The sequence below is a fragment of the Pundamilia nyererei genome, unplaced genomic scaffold (assembly GCF_000239375.1).
Source record: "Pundamilia nyererei isolate P.nyererei 1_Seehausen unplaced genomic scaffold, PunNye1.0 scaffold00434, whole genome shotgun sequence".
Taxonomy (NCBI): Eukaryota; Metazoa; Chordata; class Actinopteri; order Cichliformes; family Cichlidae; genus Pundamilia; species Pundamilia nyererei.
In genome coordinates, this window is record NW_005187835.1 from 141569 (window position 1) to 156130 (window position 14562).

The window sequence follows — 14562 nt, forward strand, 5'->3', positions numbered from 1 at the left end:
ATGAGAACTTTCCTGTTCAGGTCACATGACCTGGAAACATGGCCGCTTCAGAAAGCTGAGAAAGCTATCGAGCAATAACAATTACTTTGAACAGCACAAGTACTTATCTATAGGAAGACGTCGGTTTACTTTACGGTAAAATAGCTTTTTATATTTGTATTCACGTGGTAGCTTTGTGTGGCGCAGCTGTCCTGGTTATAGTCCAGTTATACACGCAGAATACACATGTGCAGAAATAAAGCTGGATCCCCGTGTCTGACAAAACCACTGAAGCAATTTTACATTTTTGTGTTTCTAAAGGAAATCTGGGAGCCTCGTGGGTATGAAGTAGCTTTACCGCGTTTGCTGAAGTTCCTCTTTGCTGCTGGAGACCATGAAGCTGCGTGTCCAGCTGCAATGCAAGAACCTGCATGAATACCTGAAGGAGCTGAGTCCGGAGATTTTGGACAGACTCTACAACCACCCAGCGACATGCCTGGCTGTGTACAGGTGCGTGCCTGTGACTGGTTCTGCATCATCACCGTCAGAAGCCAAAAGCATTTCGTGCCTTTCACACTTTAATCGTTTTTTTGCTATATGGAAAGTGTTGAGTGAATTTTCTTCCCTGTTTTTTTATGTGTTTTGATATTTTACAGGGAACTCCCCTCTCTGGCAAAGAATTATGTGATGCGCATGCTGTTCCTGGATCAGCCTCTCCCCCAGGCAGCTGTGGCATTGTGGGTAAAGAAAGACAGTCAGAAGTAAGTTGCCTCTGTTGTTCTGTTTGTCCACGGTGTGTCGGTTTGTCAGTCAAGTACAAAACTACTCTGCTGATTCTCATGAAAATAGAAGAGTTAGAGCATGGGCAAAATAACAACCTGCTAAACTTTGGTGCACATCACTGGTGGCTGATGCACGACAAACTCCAAAGTTTTGTTTTTTTCATTAAAATCACAGTACATTTCTAAATAGCTCTGTAACACACTGGCCCTGTCAGCTGATGACCCCAGCCTGGTAGGTCTGAGCAGGAGAGCCCCTGTTTTTATGCCTCAAATATCAGCCTTGTGTCAGTGCCCTTGTTTTCTGCTTTTAAATTTTTTCCTCATTGTTTAAAACTCATTTGAAACATTTGTCGGAGACTAAAATGAGAGCAGGAATTGTTGCCAAAGAGTCAGCAGCCTGTTTGGTTTGTGAAGCAATTAACAGCTTAGCAGCAGATATTAAAAACAAGATGATGGTAACTGCCATGAATTTATTAGACGTTTGTTACACTTTTATGTTCCTCGTGTGTGGCTTAGAGGTGTTTCCTAAATGGTTGAATGTAGATTTAAATTTATTCTCTTCATTGTGCTCTTTGTCCCCTTTGTATGTTTGGTTCTGCACCATGTGACCAGCATAACACATGGTGCAGATCATTTAACTGCATGACTCGCTGTTCAACCCTGTGTCTGCCTCATGAAGTGATTGATAACTGTCAGGTGTGCTCTGTCCTTGGATGGCAGAGCATCCCTGTGTCTCTGAAACAGGAAATAAGTTGTCTTCAGTGTTTGCAGTTTGTCTTTGACATCTTCAGGGGACTGCACATTTCAACGTGGTAACCAGTTCTGTTCATTGTTTTTTGTCTTTGCCTTCCTCCTGCAGGGACCACGATGAATGTGTCTCAGTGTTGGCTGGTCTCCGCCTCTGGCACAGTCAGCAGCTGCAGGGTGGTCTGCAGGGATACATTTTAAATCCGGTGTTTAAAGACAACCTGAGGACAGCTTTGCTCGGGGGGTACGTCTGCCACTGTGAAAATACTGATTAGTCATGGGGCTGCAGCATCTCTCTCTCTTTTAGGAACTGTTCTTTGAAAAGTGAAAACATGGTTGCTATTGGCGACTGTCAAGCCTTTGAGTCGCCGAGCAGCTGAATAGGGGAATAATGTTGACGCGCCCGTGGTTCAAAACGTAAGTCAAAGTTCCAGCTTAAAAACTTCTTTAGTTGTTATCAAATCCTTAAAATCCAGAAAAACACTGATCAAAAACATCCTAAGCTTGAGCGGTCAGCAAAAGTCGACTTCCCCCATCACCCACTCATTCACAAAAATTCCCTCGGGACGTGAACAGGTGATATAGTAATTAGAGATGGCACGATACCACTTTTTTATGTCCGATACCGATACCGATATCATAAATTTGGATATCTGCCGATACCGATATGAATCCGATATAGTGTTTTTTTAATCAACAAAACTGTTTTTTAAATATCTTGCTGCATTTTGTATAAGTTCATACTCAAGTTTAAAACAACAACTACACTAAACAACAACAATATTTCTGTATGCAAAAAAAATATTTCATAGTTCAGCAATACTGATCAATCTAATAAACTTAAACCTACACCATCCTCCCTATTCTGGTATTTTAAAGAGTACTTAGCATAAATATTAAGCAACCTAACTAATAGGGTTCCAACTCCCAGCAACAACAAAAATAAATAAATAAAAAATAGGGAACCACCCCTCACGCTCCACCTCATGATGCTTAATCGACGTAATCAACCTTAATTTGATGCAGTGTGAAAAAAATACACAGAAATCAATTCTTTTTCAAGAAATATTAAATAGATTCAACATCTTTCTTCAACAAAATTGCAGACTGCACAGATGGTACCTTCCCAAAGGAAAAAGTACTATAGCTTACTAGGGTATATTAGACTTAACAGTTACTATATACAATAATGGACTTCTATACATTTTACATCAGATTAAAACTTTGGGTATAAGATTCAGATAAATATTAAATAATTAAAAGCTCGACATTTTAAATGAGAATAAGAAAGAAAAGTATGTCTTTGTGCCCCCTTTTCCCTGTTAATGCCCTATCGGCCCCCCTGGCTAAACTTTGCTAGATCCGCCCCTGCACAGTTACCGTCAGCTACGTAGAAAAAGATCCTCGAGTAGAAAGTAATATTAAATACATTCTAACAACAGCTTATCAAGCTTAAACGTGCTGCTGTTGTTTATCCACTGGTTTCCTCTTTCTGGTGCAAAGTGGGCCAAAAGCAAACAAGAGACACGGACTCGCAACAGAAAAGCCGATCAGCTGATCGTTAAGCAGTTTCATGATTGAAGTAGCAGCCAGAGAGCGAGAGGCAGTCGCTCGGTAAGCTTAACGCAGGAATGCTTTACAAACATTCAGAGATGGACTTACACACTTGCTTTACTTCTCTCGGGGATAACTTTGTCGGAGATTAAATGCCGGGTTGCTAGCGAAGCTCCAAATGCTATCCAGACCACCCCTGCATGCCACAGCCGCTCTATCACGTGATGCATACTGCTCCGACGTGCTAACGTTCTGAGGTGAGTTACGGCATGTTGCAAGTTTTGTGAGGTGCTTTCGTGATATTTAATGGATCGGATTACATTTTTTATTTTTCTCCGATATCCGATCCAGTAATTTAGGTCAGTATCGGACCGATACCGATACGTAATATCGGATCGGTCCATCTCTAATAGTAATCACTATTACTGTTACCGACACCACGTGACCCAAAGCTACGCCTATCCACAACAGTTACTGGGCCCAAAACTAAGTCAGTGAGGTCCTGTTACCTGCTTGGTTTCACTTTCTTTCATTCCTGGAGGACCAGTATTAACCAAGAGAGCCAAATCATTGTTGTTTCAACACACAGGGGGCGAGCTTGGGCTGATGAGGGGAGCACGCTGGGCCCTGACCGCCATGCACGAGACATCGAGAGTCTTGACCGCTATGCTATGGAGCGCTGGGAGATCATCCTGCAGTTTATGGTGGGTTCTCCCAGCGCTGTCAGCCAGGACCTGGCACAGCTTTTGGTTCAAGCAGGCCTCATGAAAAGGTATGCAGTAGTCTTTATGTCACATTCACATTTTACATGTAATGTATATGAAAGTAAGAAGATTCAAGATTGTTTATTTGCCACACGCATAGTCGTACAAGTACAAAACACAGTGAAATGTGACTGTGCAAACATTATAAACAATAAGTACATTTAAATAAAAAATCAGGAACTTTTTAATGAAAAATCTGCAAATGTACTTTGTGCCATATGAGCACTGCAGAGCAATGCAAGCAGAGTGGCCAGAGTAATGTAACAGCAAAAAGTCTAAAACAGTTTTAAATCTGCATTTACAGCTCATGTGATATGAATGAAATTCAGCATTATAATGCGCTCCAGTCAAAAACATCTGCATTCTTGCCAGTGATGGTTGTTACTGTGAGATGTTGTTGGTTTTCTCTATAAAGAAGTGCTCATGTTTTTATTTGTAGCCCTGTGGCGTTTGCTTTGGCTGCAGTCAATGAAACAGTCAGTGTTGAAAAATGAATGAAACATGGCTTGAATCCTCTGGCTGTTGTCTGATGGTGATTGGACTATTTAATGCGGGGAAAAGAATTGGTACTCATATCCTTTAGAACAGGGGTGTCAAACTCAAATACACAGTGGGCCAAAATTCAAAACTGGAACAAAGTCGCGGGCTAACGTTAATATTTATTGAAAAAAAAAATACTCCTCCAGATTTAAGAATGAATCTTTTCTTATGGACTCAAACAAGTTTTGCTGAAAAACTGAATGTGGAACAAGCAAAGCTTAATACTAAACAATATATTAGCTGTATAATACCAGTAGGCCAGCTCTGATAGTAATTTGGTATGGCTTCGCGGGCCAAATGTAATTAGGCTGCGGGCCAAATTTGGGCCGCGGGCCAGAGTTTGACACCTACGCTTTAGAAGCTCCAAGGGATGGAGGAACGTAATAACAAAGAGACATGAAGGCAAAATTGATAAATAAGGTTTTTATTAATTTTTGTTTCATGCTAATTAAACTGAAAGAGACAACAAGCCACTGTCACCTTCAAAAGAAAGGAAACACTCAAAGTTGGTCACTAAACAGAAGGCCAGTCACACACTCGTCTTCACAGACCAGTCGTAAGCAGTCACCACACACAGCTCACTAGCTGAAAACCAGAAAGGCTCTCTGGCAGCTCTCCTTTCTCTGGCCTCAAGTACTCTAGCTCAATTGCTGGGTAGAGTCAGGCGGCACCTAAAGCTAGACACACCCATGCAGTGTAAATTCAATTAGTCTGTATTCAGTGACTTGGCCTGTACATGACGTATGAGTTTTCCAGCTGCCGAGCCTGATGGATTCTACGATTAGTAACCACTGACGCTGTAGATTGTTACTGTAACCGTACAAGACAAGGAAGCCCAGGTCAGACTTTTCCAGAAAACATCAAAGAAAGGCTTCAGGCTGGGGGGGATGATGTGTGCAGCCTGTGTGAGCTCAGGTCAAATGTAAATAACGTGTTGGGTGCGCCTGAGTAAGAGGAAATCCAAAGTGGACAGCTGTAACATTGTATGAAAGAAGTAACAGTAAAGAGCAGACTATGCTAAAATACATTTTCTTTCATCTCCATGGCGTTAACAGAAACCCGCCATGCGGAGGGTTTGTTGGCGAGTAATGTCGGCGCTGTATCTCATGTTGTCCTGATTTATTCTCCGACTGTCAGTGAAGCAGGAGAGGCGCCCTACATCACCTCAGCTGGCTTCCAGTTCCTCCTTCTGGACACAGCCTCTCAGCTATGGTACTTCACCTTGCAGTACCTCAAAACTGCTCAGGTATGCCTCTCTACTACTTCAACCTGATCAGGTTTAAACTGATTTGACGAGCAGGTCGTTGAGGCTCTAGAGTCTGTAGCCTGTCATTACTCTGACTAGCACGTGTTCAGGCAGACGGGGCTCTAGTCCTCGATGCGAGCTGCTGCAGATGCTGGCTGGACTGAAAACCCTACTTTGGGTCACAGAAATCTTTTCTAAGGATATCTGCTTTATATAGTGCACATGCTGGCCTGAAGGACTGAGCTCTGTGTGGGAATGGAAATCTATTTGTGAGACAAAGTGAAACTTGGCAGTTGTGAATAACAATGAAAACTGGGCAGCATCTTTACATCAGCGTGTAAATTCATTTTGTTCCCACTCTGAATCAGCCATCATTTCCCTGTGAAATAAGAAAAACATCTTTAGCTGAACCAATCAGGCTCTTCGTGTCACCAGACCCATTTAATCATAATCATTAATCATCCTGTCGCACTCCACGTTGATTAAAGTGAATAATGAATCCTGATGGCAGCACGGTGGCACGGTGGTTAGCACTGTTGCCGCACAGCAAGAAGGTCCTGAGTTCAATTCCCCATCAGGCCGGGGTCTTTCTGTGTGGAGTTTGCATGTTCTCCCCGTGTTTGCGTGGGTTCTCTCCGGGTACTCCGGCTTCCTCCCACCGTCCAAAGACATGCACTTAGTGGGGATAGGTTAATTGGATAATCCAAATTGCCACTAGGAGTGAGTGTGAGTGTGAATGGTTGTCTGTCCCTGTGTGTTGGCCCTGCGACAGACTGGCGACCTGTCCAGGGTGGACCCCGCCTCTCGCCCTATGACAGCTGGGATAGGCTCCAGCGCCCCCCGCGACCCTGAGAAGGAGAAGCGGAAGCGGATGGATGAATCCGGATGTAACATAATTAAAAGTGTAATTATGGATAGAAATACATTTGTAAAGCTTGTTGAAAGACTGTCTTTGAGGTGTTTATTCACCAATGATTTTAGTTGTCAGTTGCCTAGCAACTAAAGCTCGACCTGAGGACATACTCGACCCGTGTCGATGAACAGTTAAGCAAACTCTCAGAGAGCTGCACTTGTTTCCTGTTATGAAACACCACTCTGCTGGCAAGTTTGCCGTAAAAGACAATAATTTATGGTTACATTAGACTAATATTAATGACTACAAATTGTCATTAATTAATTTTTTATTTATTTAACCTTTAGTTAAACAGGAAGATCCCACTGAGATTAAAAACCTCTTTTTAAGGGTGACCTGGACCAGACAGGCGTACAGAAATACAAATTATGTAAATTATATAAAAACGCTATGAGCCACCTCTTAATTGTGGATCAATGTTGAATGCATCATTAATATCGATTTAAAAAGAGGACATCAAATCTGTGCCCATAGTTCAAGATCCTCCTCTTCTTTCAGCTGCTCCCTTTAGTACTCTCCACAGTGGTTCATCCTCCTCCATCTCCTCCTATCCCAGCATCCTCATCTGTCACACCAGCCCTCTGCATGTCCTACATGCATGAACCTCCTCTCAGGCTTCCACTTTTCTTGCCTGGCAGCTCCATCTTCATCATCCTTTGTCCACCATATCCACCCTCCCTCCTCTCCTACTATGAGCTGTTCCTTATATCTTACTCCCAGAGAAAACATCTTCAGCTTTCCATTTTTTGTCAGTGCTGCATCACACGTGTCTCGGTGTCCTCTGTGTTGGATTAAAATGTTAGAGCTGAAGCCCCAGCCTGAAACGGACCAAAAGTGTTGATCTCACAAAAAGAAACTGTCCATTCAGGTCGAGGAGGTTGTAGAAATGACTCCGTATCAGCGAATCTTTATCTCACTGCTGTTGTAAGACCTCAGCCCTGCTGTGTAAAGTGCCATGTGGTGCATGCAATGATCCAAGATGGAGTTTATTTGTTTTCCTTTGCTTGTTATTAAATGCTTAAATGTGTAATTGAACCGATCTACTCATATCTCATACTTTGTGTCTTGTAGTCCAGAGGGATGGACCTGGTGGAGATCTTGTCATTCTTATTCCAGCTCAGTTTCTCTAGTCTGGGCAGAGTGAGTGCACAGCAGTTAGCATCTGTTTGACTTATTTATTCATTTTTAATTGATTATTTTTACTGGGTTTGTGTGCAAAAAGCAAGATAACTTTGCTGTAATACGGTGGTCTCAGGTCTTCCTTTAACGTGCTGCCTGTGTGCTCTAGGATTACTCGGTGGAGGGTATGAGCGAGTCATTACTGACTTTTCTGCAGCACCTGCGAGAGTTTGGACTGGTGTTCCAGAGAAAGGTGAGCTACTTGAGAATCTTACTTTGTGTGCAAAAAAAACAACCCAACTAGCTGTTCGAATGGCTTGATTTTACTTAACCAGTTGTTGTTCTCCTTCGGATTGGTTTTCTTTCTTGTGTAAATAAGAAAGTGTAGAATCATTAAACACAGTAGAATCATTCCTACTGTTTGACAAATTTGGGCATTTAGAGGGAAAAGGTTAAGTACAGCTTACAATAAACACTTCAAACTGAAACCTGTGTGTCCTGGACTAGAGTACAACACTGACAGAGCCATTGCACGTGAGACCTGGTTTGCTAGCTGCTACCGCAGCACAAGTTAGTGCAGTTACGTAGCAGGGTTGGACTGGTCTGATTACGCTGTCACCACAAAGAGCTGTGGAAGGCAAAATGACCTAAATGCTTAAAAATGGTTGAAATCTCTATAGTTAGTTACCAGAACACTATCAGTAGTTAGAAGTCTGGTTTTGGTTGTTGTTTTTTAATGCTTCCATCTTCTGCTATTTAGAGGAAGTCCAGGAGATATTATCCCACCAGGCTGGCAATCACTCTGGCTGCAGGAGTCGCCAGCAGCTCCTCCTCCTCTAACCTGGCTTCCAGTCCTGGTACTGGAGATGCAGGTTTCATTGTGGTGGAAACCAATTATCGTATCTATGCCTACACAAGTATGTGTGAACACCTCAAGACTTTTCACATCTAGTCACTATGTAACCATTGATTAAGAGGGTGTCAGGATGGCTGAAGCTCCATTGTAAACCGCATAGAATTTGACCCTGACTTCCTTTAACTGTTTTACAGTAGCATCTCTAATTGTTCGTGTAATTTTCCCCTTTGTTTCATTTGAAAGGATGCACAGCTATCATACAGAACCTGTCCAGACTTGTGTTTGTGTGACTCTCACAGATTCAGAACTTCAGATTGCTCTGGTGGCTCTCTTCAGTGAAATGCTCTACCGCTTCCCCAATGTAGTTGTGGCTCAGCTGACAAGGGAGTCTGTGCAACAGGCTATCGCCAACGGGATCACTGCACAGCAGGTACTGCTGCGCTGTCATCTTTCCCATCCTCCAACCCCCTGTACTGATGGAGCCGCAGCAAAAACACAAACTGTGAACATTAGACAGATTGGAACAAACACAGAAAGTAATCATGACAGAACATTAGACTTGCACTCCCGTATGCATTGGCACCACAGAGCTGTAACCTTCGTCACATGGCCTGATGTTACAGTAGAAAGTGAACACTCAGTAAATGTGTGAAAGAATTGGCTCACATAAACCTTTGATTTCCTCTTTGGAAACCTTTAGTAATACTTTTCAGCAACAACTTCAGGATCACCGCTCATGTCTTCCCTACTTGATTTTGTGTTAACGCACACCTGAATCCAGAGCAGCGAATTGTCGAACAGTATATTCATTTTTGTTAAATGAGTAATGGCACATAGTTTTGTGATTCGTCTAATTGAAGCCCTATTAAGGAACATTTTAATTTTAGAACGTCCTGATGTGTAAAACCTTAAAAGAGGGAGCACTTGTTTTGACATTGATGCGTCGGGCACGATGCGGCGCACACCCCGGACAGGCCACAGAGAAAACGTACATTTACAATCACGGACAATTTATTTAAATCCAAAATGCCACAGCAAACCGGGCAGGTGCAAGTATACCCACCCGCTGTGGATAAGTCCAGACTGGGACAGAGTCTAGTCCCTCTGAAGGCGACCGGCTCCAGAGCTCCAGAGCTGAGTTTTTACATTTTGTGTTCTCTTCTGTTCAGATTATCCATTTTCTGAGGACCAGAGCTCACCCTGTCATGCTCACTCGGGTACAGCATTGATTCTTTTTGCAGTTCAGTCTAGTAAAATGAATAATGAACAGGTTAATCGCTCTGCAAAGTATCCTCATCCTCTGTTGTGCTTTTAGACCCCAGTGCTGCCTCCAACTATAACAGACCAGATCAGACTGTGGGAGCTGGAGAGAGATCGCCTGCAGTTCACAGAGGGTGAGCATGTTTATCAAGTGTGTGTGTTCAAAACAACACTTAACACTACTTGTTTATTTCTTGCCTTCATAAATTTGTTGTAATGTACATATCCACTGTGCTAATTACAGGCGTGCATCAGTAATCGTGCCATGCTAACAAGTAGTCTGCTGCTCTCACATATTGTTTTCAGTTTGTGGTAAAGGTGAAAAATACCCGCCCTCCCTGTTAGATGTGAAACATCTCCCTGCAAACTGTCGCTCACTCAATGTTTCCTCCTTTTTGGACTGCTCTTTGTAAATGAGATTGCTTGTGTAGGACAATCCCAACAGTCAGGCTATTTTAATCCACTGTTCTTTCTTCTTCTTCTTTCTGATGATGCCCAGTTCACACTTCAGCAGGTCATCTTGATGATGCCTAGTTGCCTAAATGCATTGTGTCGCTGCCATGTGATTCAGTGATTAGTCATATGCCTTTACAAGTAACAGGTGTATCTAATGAATTGGCAATAAACAGCAGACTGTGTACATGTACTTTTATCAGTGAGTGGTTCCTTGGCGCTCTATGTAATGTCTGTGAACCATCATTTGATTCTTCCTGGTGACGCTGGACTCACTGCTCACAGAGACCTTTCAAAATAGCTGAGCTGTAACTCTGATGAACTCTACACTATGATGGAGAGGAAGAGAACTGATGGTGCGTGCGTGCGTGTGTTGTCGTCCATGTCTCCTTCAGGTGTGCTCTATAACCAGTTCCTCTCCCAGGCTGACTTTGAGGTTCTGCGAGACAGAGCTCAGGTTGGTTTGTTTTTATATTAATACCAGAATCATAACAGATTAATATACTGTGTAATGTTTTTAAGGATCCTTAGTCAGTTAGGATATGCTGCTTTGATTTTGAGGTCTCCAGCATTGCTTGTACCTGCTGCTCCAAGACGCTCATGTCTTCATAATGGCACGTCCTGGTGTACAACAAAACGTAACAAGTTGTAATAGTAGAAATTTTCTTAAACATAACTCCTGTATTGGTGTTACAGCACAAGAGCCAGTGACGTTGTGCCATATTTCCACTGTATGTATTCATATAATTCCATGCGATCGACGTGTTGTAGTTACAGCAGATGGACATCTTTTTAATGACTTTTCTGTTCATCAAATGCCAAGACTGTCTTTGTAGCCTGCTGGTGTCTAACAAAGGTGTTCTGGTGCAGGGCCTGGGCTGTCTGGTGTGGCAGGATGTGGCCCACAGAGTGATGGTGGTGACACCACAGGGACACAGCGAGGTCAAGAGGTTCTGGAAACGTCAGCGATCTCACACGTAAACGGAGGAGGAGAAATGTGGCTTTTCTTGCTTTCCACTACCATCACCGTTGTTAGTACGACAGGAAAGTGAAGATGACTTTGTATTTTTTATAACATGCTAGCATCTGAGTATTAAACTGAACAGTTTCTGCTCATGCTTTCCTTTTTGAGTAGCTGTGTGTATCCTATACTCAGAATCAGGTTTTGATTACTGAGTTCTCAAAGACACCCTTTGGACTCTAAGTACTACAAAGTACTGTGGAACATCCACTGTAAATAATCGTATAACTGGTGGAGTTACAGTGAAAAAGCTGACAGCAATAATGGAACCAAACTCAGAAGATTAATTTGTAAGAAGCCAACTTTATTAATTGATCTGTTTGGTGTTGTGACCTGAGAACTAAGTGCATGGCTCAAAGACACCCTGTACACACTGGATAAGGATTGTGGCTTCTTATATTTTTGAGTTCAGAATAAAAGTTGTTGAATTATATTTTCACAATAATGTTTTGAATTAACGTCACATAATACCTGCTTGAAACAACAGACACTTATCTTTACGTTGGTATTGCCACTAGAGCAGCTTTTTTTGTGGCTGTGGAAGTCTAACCGGGACAGTATGGTGTCTTTTAAGTAATTGCTGTTTGAAGTACTCATCCATATTCAGTAAAATATAGTAGATGACAGTAGTGGTAGCTCCCAGTTTGAAGTAGCAGATAGGATTAACTAGAATTTTGCTAGACCAGGCCATGGACCAGTTGGAAGGTTGATGGATCCCTCCAGCCCGCTTCCCTGAGGAGGATCGCAACTCCTGAGTTTCCTTCAGTGTGTTCACCATAGTGCCAGTTAGTGAGTGTGATTGAATGAAAATGTTAGAGGAGCCTAGGCATAGATAAAAACACTGTGTAGATATGTGTGTGTATGAGTAAATTAAATTGATGAGAAGTTAAAATGCACTCCTCATGCGCAAGAATATCATGGTAAGGTTTGTCTTTTAATAGTTTCTTTTGCAGTGTGGGAATGACTGTACAGCATACATCTTCAGCGACTCAAAAACAAGAATGAGGTGTTTGAATTTTCTCTCATCCACACAGTCAAAAGTATACACACAGGCATCTCTGGATATTGGACAACCCTTCTTGGCAGAATTGGTTGAGTTCTTTAAATTAGTTGGTTTTCTCTCTGCTTTTAAACTTAGCCCACAAATTTTCTATGGGGTCAAAGTCTGGGGTTTTGGGAAGGCTTTGTTCTTGATTGGCAGCCTCAGTCCATGTTGATGCAAAACTGACTTCACTATAGAAAGTGATGCTGGTGTTCAGCAGTTTCCAGTTCATGGCAGGATTGAGCCTTAGTGGTTCCTGAGTTGCTCTTGAGCATCCAAACTATTTTCTTCTCATCTGAGGATGACAATTTAGGTCTTCTTCCTGATTTTGGCAAAGTGGTGACATATCAGAATAAATAAATTTCAAATCAAAAGCAAATTTCCATGTTCTGAGGAAAAGGTGATATTTGACAAAAAGGGCTATGATGGCCCCAATCTGATCTAAAGGTTTAAGTTGGTTCAGGGAGAATCTGATGATTACGTGGCATATATAAGGGCCCATGAACGGTTTTCGTTCATGTATAGTCTGATATTACATTAGATTGGTATTTTTTCTTTATTTTTCGCCCTTTCCAGACACGCTTTGTCTTATTGGACCCCTGTATGTTTGAGCTACAATGGAAACCTAAAAAGATCTATAAAAGGATGTACAGTTAAATGACATCTGATTTAACTCCACATGAACACGTGAGTAATAAACATCATGTGTTATAAATATAATGCAGCCCACCATCTGCAGTATTCACTGCAGGTTCTGAACCCGCAAAAGATTGTTAGCCAAGTTACATTTAACCCAGTATTATATCTATGTATATTAAATATCATGATACAAATGTAATTTTTAAAAAATTACTGTGATTGTGAAAAGAATTAAACCAGGAGAAGGAAGAGTGGGCTGTAGTGGGGTGCCATAGTCGGTGCAATGTGACTGGCTGGCCTAGCGTTAGTCAGGCGCTGGTTTGTACTAGTAATGTGTCGGTCGCGAACGAAATGGCTCTTAGAGCCGACTCCTTATCGCGAGCTGTGGGGTTTTTTTTTTTCCCTTCTCTCACTTTTTTCCGCTTCACTCTGCACACAAGCCTTGTGTGGAGTAAATAAATAAAAGTATATTTACGGTGGCCCCTAGAGACAAAGCACGTACAAACTTCAAAACACGTCCGAACTCTGAAGCACGTAAAAACCCCGAAGCACGTACAAACTCCAAAACACGTACAAAAGACAACAGAAGTGCTCCAGGATGCTAGGCGCAGTGTTGAGCTTTTGTTACCTACTGGCTATGCAAGCCAGCAAGTACCAGCGACCAGATTTGGTGTGTGGTAGTAATAGGTAAATGAACATTTTTTTAAAATTATTTGAATATATATGAGTGCATGTGTATAAATACACAAACAATACACTTATGCTTTCAATTGTGTAATTTAAGTGATCTAGGTAGCGCTGTTTTGGAAGTTCAGTTAACGCTAGAAATGTGTTTTGTAGTTTGTACATGCTTTGTCTCTAGGGGCCACCGCATATATTTATATATAAACATATATAAATAAACCACTTTTTTACATTAGTAATTCATTTTGTGCATAATTTTATATTGTTGTTAATAATAAATTCATTAAAGCAACAAAACAACCTAAAGAGCCGGTTGGGAGCCGAAAGAGCCGGCTCTTTTTAGTGAGTCGAGCCGAAAGAGCCGGTTCTCTAAAAAGATCCGGAAATCCCATCACTAGTTTGTACACATACTCGTACTCAAAGTATGAGTACACGCGGGGCGACCTTCCACTGCCCTAAACACTGACACATTATTGTACCGGGAGGTTAAAGAAATATCACAGCAGCCGAACGACTGGGCCGCCCATGGAGCCTGGGACCTCGCGTGAAACTCTGAAGCGTGCAGGAAGCCCCAACCCGGCCGGTGTTCCAGATCTACTGGCGTTTAGATCAACTGGCGTTTAGATCAACTGGCGTTTAGATCTACTGGCGTTTAGATCAACTGGCGTTGGTCGAACAGATGTGTGGCAGTCTTGCGTTTCAGGAGCTGCTACCGACAAACCAGCAAAAAAACGCCAAATGTGTCACCTGTGACACTTGTGAGGTTATCTCAAACACACTCCGTCAGTCTTGATGCTGTTGCACAACAAAATGTTTAAAATGTGGCGAGTTTACCTGGTGATATCCTCATGCGCGACGCGATCGCGAAAACAGCAAACAAGTAACACCACGCCGTTGTTGTTCACAGGACAGCAAGAGTAAACGATCGGGAGACTCTTGTCGTCGTTATCGTTCCCCTCGCAC

At 42.3% G+C, this 14562-nt stretch overlaps 1 protein-coding gene across 1 annotated transcript; it reads left to right on the forward strand.

The window, feature by feature from the left end:
• gtf2h4 (general transcription factor IIH, polypeptide 4) lies at positions 1–11667 on the forward strand. The gene is made up of 14 exons (XM_005753504.1): positions 1–135; positions 301–489; positions 636–740; positions 1621–1752; positions 3652–3834; positions 5504–5612; positions 7597–7665; positions 7814–7897; positions 8405–8561; positions 8800–8930; positions 9670–9717; positions 9816–9894; positions 10609–10670; positions 11084–11667. The coding sequence occupies exons 2-14, from the start codon at positions 374–376 to the stop codon at positions 11192–11194; spliced, it is 1386 nt and encodes a 461-aa protein (XP_005753561.1). The 5' UTR covers positions 1–135; positions 301–373; the 3' UTR covers positions 11195–11667.
• The last annotated feature ends 2895 nt before the right edge of the window (positions 11668–14562 follow it).

What these genes read in the sequence shown, in the direction of transcription:
- gtf2h4 (XM_005753504.1), top strand. Translation starts at nt 374, where the DNA reads ATGAAGCTGCGTGTCCAGCTGCAATGCAAGAACCTGCATGAATACCTG. An exon ending in ACATGCCTGGCTGTGTACAG is followed by an intron (nt 490 to 635) that starts GTGCGTGCCTGT and finishes GATATTTTACAG; the next exon opens with GGAACTCCCCTCTCTGGCAA. An exon ending in GTAAAGAAAGACAGTCAGAA is followed by an intron (nt 741 to 1,620) that starts GTAAGTTGCCTC and finishes TTCCTCCTGCAG; the next exon opens with GGACCACGATGAATGTGTCT.